This window comes from Gigantopelta aegis, unplaced genomic scaffold, assembly GCF_016097555.1.
Source record: "Gigantopelta aegis isolate Gae_Host unplaced genomic scaffold, Gae_host_genome ctg2781_pilon_pilon:::debris, whole genome shotgun sequence".
Taxonomy (NCBI): Eukaryota; Metazoa; Mollusca; class Gastropoda; order Neomphalida; family Peltospiridae; genus Gigantopelta; species Gigantopelta aegis.
The window spans coordinates 54,483-59,525 of NW_024533035.1; the positions used below are offsets into that span (position 1 = coordinate 54,483).

Below are 5,043 nucleotides of genomic sequence, written 5' to 3' on the forward strand. Positions count from 1 at the left end.
AATACTACACTGAAACAAACCATAGATACACTCCACCTAGAGACAGGAAGGTGAAAATACTACACTGAAACAAACCATAGATACACTCCACCTAGAGACAGGAAGGTGAAAATACTACACTGAAACAAACCAAACCATAGATACACTCCACCTAGAGACAGGAAGGTGAAAATACTACACTGAAAAAAAAACCATAGATACACTCCACCTAGAGACAGGAAGGTGACGATACTACAGTAGATAAATTAATATGGACGATCACATTCAAACACGTACCATCAAACAGGCCTACGTACTATGGACAAAATAACACGTACCAACATCATAGATACTATGGACACTCCACGACTAGACAAAGGACAGGAAAATACGTACACTGGACAAAATAACACGTACGATCATCTCCGACTAGACAAAGGACCAATGGGCCCACCGATCCCAGACCGACCGCGCAGCAAGCGAGCAGACTAGACAAAATAACAGGCCTACGTACGATGGACAAAATAACACGTACGATCATCTCCGATTAGACAAAGTAACAGGCCTACGTACGATAAATAATTCTATATCAGTTATTTTGCGTTTATACTGAAGCATAAGTAGTATTTTGTGTTTTGTCAACAAGAATAATATATAATTATGTTTAGTCCCTTAAGGTTTGATTCTGGCCGCCAGAATTTGTAGCTTGCTGGATGGAATATCCAGCAGGAATTTCAAGTAATTTTGACCCATGACATACAAAACAATACGTACGACCGTCAATTCCTAATTTATTTTCTCCCAGGTATTGGCAGATCAGGCGCTGGTAGATGTGTTTCGATTCTGCTACAGCCAGCATGCCCTTAGCTGCGTCAACAGCGTCCAAAGTTTTAAATCCCACTTTAAACAGCTGAAAACAGGAAATATCTAGACAGAGGAGTAGAAATTGTGAAACGCTAGCTATGATTTCAAATGTTTTTCTTACTTCCATCCCAACAAATCCTGTTCTTATACGTATGGCAATACTACCTATAACTTCAGATGTTTTTCTTCCACCGCAACAACTCCTGTTCTTATAAGTATGATCATATTAGCTATAATCTGAAATGTTTTTCATAATTCCATAACAACAAGTGTCCTGTTTTTATACGAACGATCATACTAACAATAACTTCAGATGTTTTTCTTACTTCCACCCCAACACGTCCTGTTCCTATACGTATGCTCATACTAACAATAACTTCAGATGTGTTTCTTACTTCCATGCCAACACGTTCTGTTTTTATACGTACGATCATACTAGCTATAATTTCAGATGCTTTTGTTACTTTCATCCCAACAACTCTTGTTCTTATACGTATGATGATACTTGCTATAATTTCAGATGTTTTTCTCTCTTGCGCCCCTGCGCTTCCTGTAACCTCACCGTGTTGCAGGGGTGTAACATTTTCTTTGAGAATGGTCAATACAGCACAAAATTGAAGTTTTGAATAAAATTCAGTATCTATCTGTGATATTTGTGTTTTTGCGGTTCTTTACACTGTTTTTGTTTCAATCTTGAATTGTTATAATTATTGATGTTGATCATCACTTTATTTATTTGCATTACCATAGTTTGACACCCAATAGCCGATGTATTTTTCGTGCTGGGGTGTCGTTAAACATCTATTCATTCATTCATTCTCTCTTGCACCTGCCAGTGCAGGCGGTCCCCCTCCAACCCACCCCATCCAGATTTTTGTACTTACTTCCATCCCAACAAGTCCTGTTCTTATACATATAATAATACTAGCTATAATCCAGATTTTTGTACTTACTTCCATCCCAACAAGTCCTGTTCTTATACATGTAATAATACTAGCTATAATCCAGATTTTTGTACTTACTTCCATCCCAATGAGTCCTGTTCTTATACATATAATAATACTAGCTATAATCCAGATTTTTTTACTTATTTCCATCCCAACGAGTCCTGTTCTTATACATATAATAATACTAGCTATAATCCAGATTTGTGTACTTATTTCCATCCCAACGAGTCCTGTTCTTATACATATAATAATACTAGCTATAATCCAGATTTTTATACTTATTTCCATCCAATGAATGAATGAATGAATGAATGTTTAACGACACCCCAGCACGAAAAATACATCGGCTATTGGGTGTCAAACTATGGTAATGGGAAAAACAAAGTGATGATCAACATCAATATAAAAATTCAACACTTAAATAAAAACACAGTGTAAAGGACTGTGTAAAAATACAAATATCACAGATAGATATAATTAAAATTTAGAATAAAACTCAGTGTCACGTAAAAATTGTAAAATAATTTCTGGATGGAATCGAAATGATTCCATTACATTTCTTTGTCTAAATAAATATTTTTGAGTTGCTGACAACTGCTTACACCAAAATGTGTCGCACAGTCAGAAGACACTGACAGTGCACACACTGAGGTGGAGGATCTTTCTTTAAGATAAATGAATGGGTCAAAAAGGTATGACCGATGCGGGCACGACACAAGACTACTTCATCCTTCCTGCACTGTCTATAGGAGAACTGCCACTCTCCCAAGACCGGCTTGATAGCATGAAGCTTGTTCGCAACCTCACCGTCCCAATCATGTTTCCAAGTCGAAAAGATAAATTTGTTGATATTATTTTTAAAATCAGTATAAGGTACACCAACCCCGGCATGAGGCAAACCCAAAGCAGACTTGGCAGTTGAATCTGCCTTTTCATTACCCCTGATGCCAACATGGCTGGGCACCCAACATAATATAACATGTTTATTGGCAATGGATAAAAAGACACACTTTCGTATCACCATCCCAATTAAGGGATGGTCCAGCTTCATATTTCGTAAAGCTTGGAGACACGAAAGAGAGTCTGTAAAAATAATAAATTTGGATGCTATTGAATCTTTGATTTCTTCTAAGGCTTTAATGACTGCCCAAACTTCAGCACTAAAAATCGATGCTGAGTCAGGCAGTCGCATGGAAAGTATTGTGTCTGATGGAAAAACTGTAGCACAAGCCACAGAATTCCCATCGCGTGATCCATCGGTATAGACAGGAATGTAATCACGGTACTTGTCTTGAATTTCCATGAAAAACTGTTTATAAATAACAGCATCTGTGCGATCTTTCTTCAGATGCGCCAGATAAAACACAATTTTAGGTGGTGTAAGACACCAAGGTGGTAAAACAAAATATGAAGGAGTTTCCAAAGTGTCATTTAAATCAATGTTGGAAACAACAAAAAACGCTTTTAAGCGAAGACCAAATGTACGAATAGCATTTAGCCTTGCATCAAACAACTTCATATATTTATTGTCAAACACCGCATCATGTAAAGATTTAATCTTGGCAGCATACTGCAGAGAAAGCTTGGCACGTCTAGCACCCAAACAAGGTTCGTGTGCATCAACGTACAAGCTCTCTACAGGAGATGTTCTAAACGCACCCAGACAAAGCCTAAGTCCCTGATTGTGTATAGGATCTAACATCTGCAAGTACGACTTGCGTGCCGACCCATACACAATGCATCCATAATCAAGTTTAGACCTCACAAGAGATCTATACAGACGGAGCATAACCTTTCGGTCTGCTCCCCATTCCGTATTACCAATAACCTTTAAAATATTAAGAGCTTTCAAGCCCTTCTTTTTAACATATTTAAGATGGGGCACAAAATATAGCTTCCTGTCAAATATAACCCCCAGAAATTTAGTCTCCTCCACAACTGGAATTGGATTTGTGTTCAAAAACAACTGTGGATCTAAGTGGAGACCTCTTTTCTGGCAGATATGCATACAAACCGTTTTTGCCTTTGAGAATCGAAAGCCATTGTCAGTTGCCCATTGATGAAGTTTATTCAAACAAAGCTGCAACTTACGTTCAATGATACTCATATTGGACGATCTATAGCAAATCTGAAAATCATCGACATATAACGAGCAATCCACACCAGGTTTCCATCCAATGAGTCCTGTTCTTATACATATAATAATACTAGCTATAATCCAGATTTTTATACTTATTTCCATACCAACGAGTCCTGTTCTTATACATATAATAATACTAGCTATAATCCAGATTTTTGTACTTACTTCCATTCCAACGAGTCCTGTTCCAGCAGCAGCATCAAGGACCCTGACCTTGTCTCTCCCGTCTGGAAACAGATCCGCCATGGTTAGCGCCAATTCCACCGGAGCTTGGTAGTTGATGATTTTCGCGGCCTACAATTTCCTTTCATCCATTAAATACACCTTTCTAGTGTAAACGAAATATACCTTTGCGTTTCGTTTTTGGGAGAGTATATACATGCATATATATGTGTGTGTGTGCGTGCGTGCGTGTGTATATATATAATATACATGTGTGTTTGTGTCTGTGCATTCGTCCGTGTGTGTGTGTATATATATAATATACATGTGTGTTTGTGTCTGTGCATTCGTCCGTGTATATATATATATATGTGTGTGTGTGTGTGTGTGTGTGTGTGTGTGTGTGTGTGTGTGTGTGTGTGTGTGTGTGTGTGTGTGTGAGTGTGTATCCTAGTTCCATATAAAAAAGTTAATCCTAACTTTAGTGTCACTCTGCAAATGATACAAACACATTATGTAGTAATTAACTGGTACACTGATAATAGACTATAGAAGAAGGCGACATGTGAATATGTGATGTTTAGAAAACTCTAGAGCACTTCCATCATTTAGCAGTACTGACGGTCAGAAAGAAAAGAAATCAAATTGCATGAATTTACCAGCTGAAATAACATCCTTATACTGTGAAACTCCTCTAAACCGGACACCCTTGGGACCAAGTAAAAAGTCCGGTTTTAAGAGGCATCACCAAAGGCAGATAGCAGTATTCAAAACTCAAAAGTTGCTTTAAATTTGTGTTCATATTATTCACAGATATTTGCCTTATTAAAGGCTGATATTTTAATATTTATAACATTAGTCTGGGTTAAAGAATTCCACTATACACATGTAGGAGACATATTAATAGTAACATTTTAGCAATAACCCCATCTAGTGATTTCATTTCTACCC

The 5,043-nt window shown here is 37.5% G+C and overlaps 1 protein-coding gene across 1 annotated transcript; it reads right to left on the reverse strand.

The window, feature by feature from the left end:
- Window positions 1–643: 643 nt before the first annotated feature.
- LOC121391660 lies at window positions 644–4,324 on the reverse strand. The gene is made up of 2 exons (XM_041523212.1): window positions 4,096–4,324; window positions 644–889 (listed from the first exon to the last, which is right to left on the reverse strand). Exons 1-2 carry the CDS (start codon window positions 4,174–4,176, stop codon window positions 644–646), a joined length of 327 nt encoding a protein of 108 aa, XP_041379146.1. The 5' UTR covers window positions 4,177–4,324.
- Window positions 4,325–5,043: the final 719 nt, after the last annotated feature.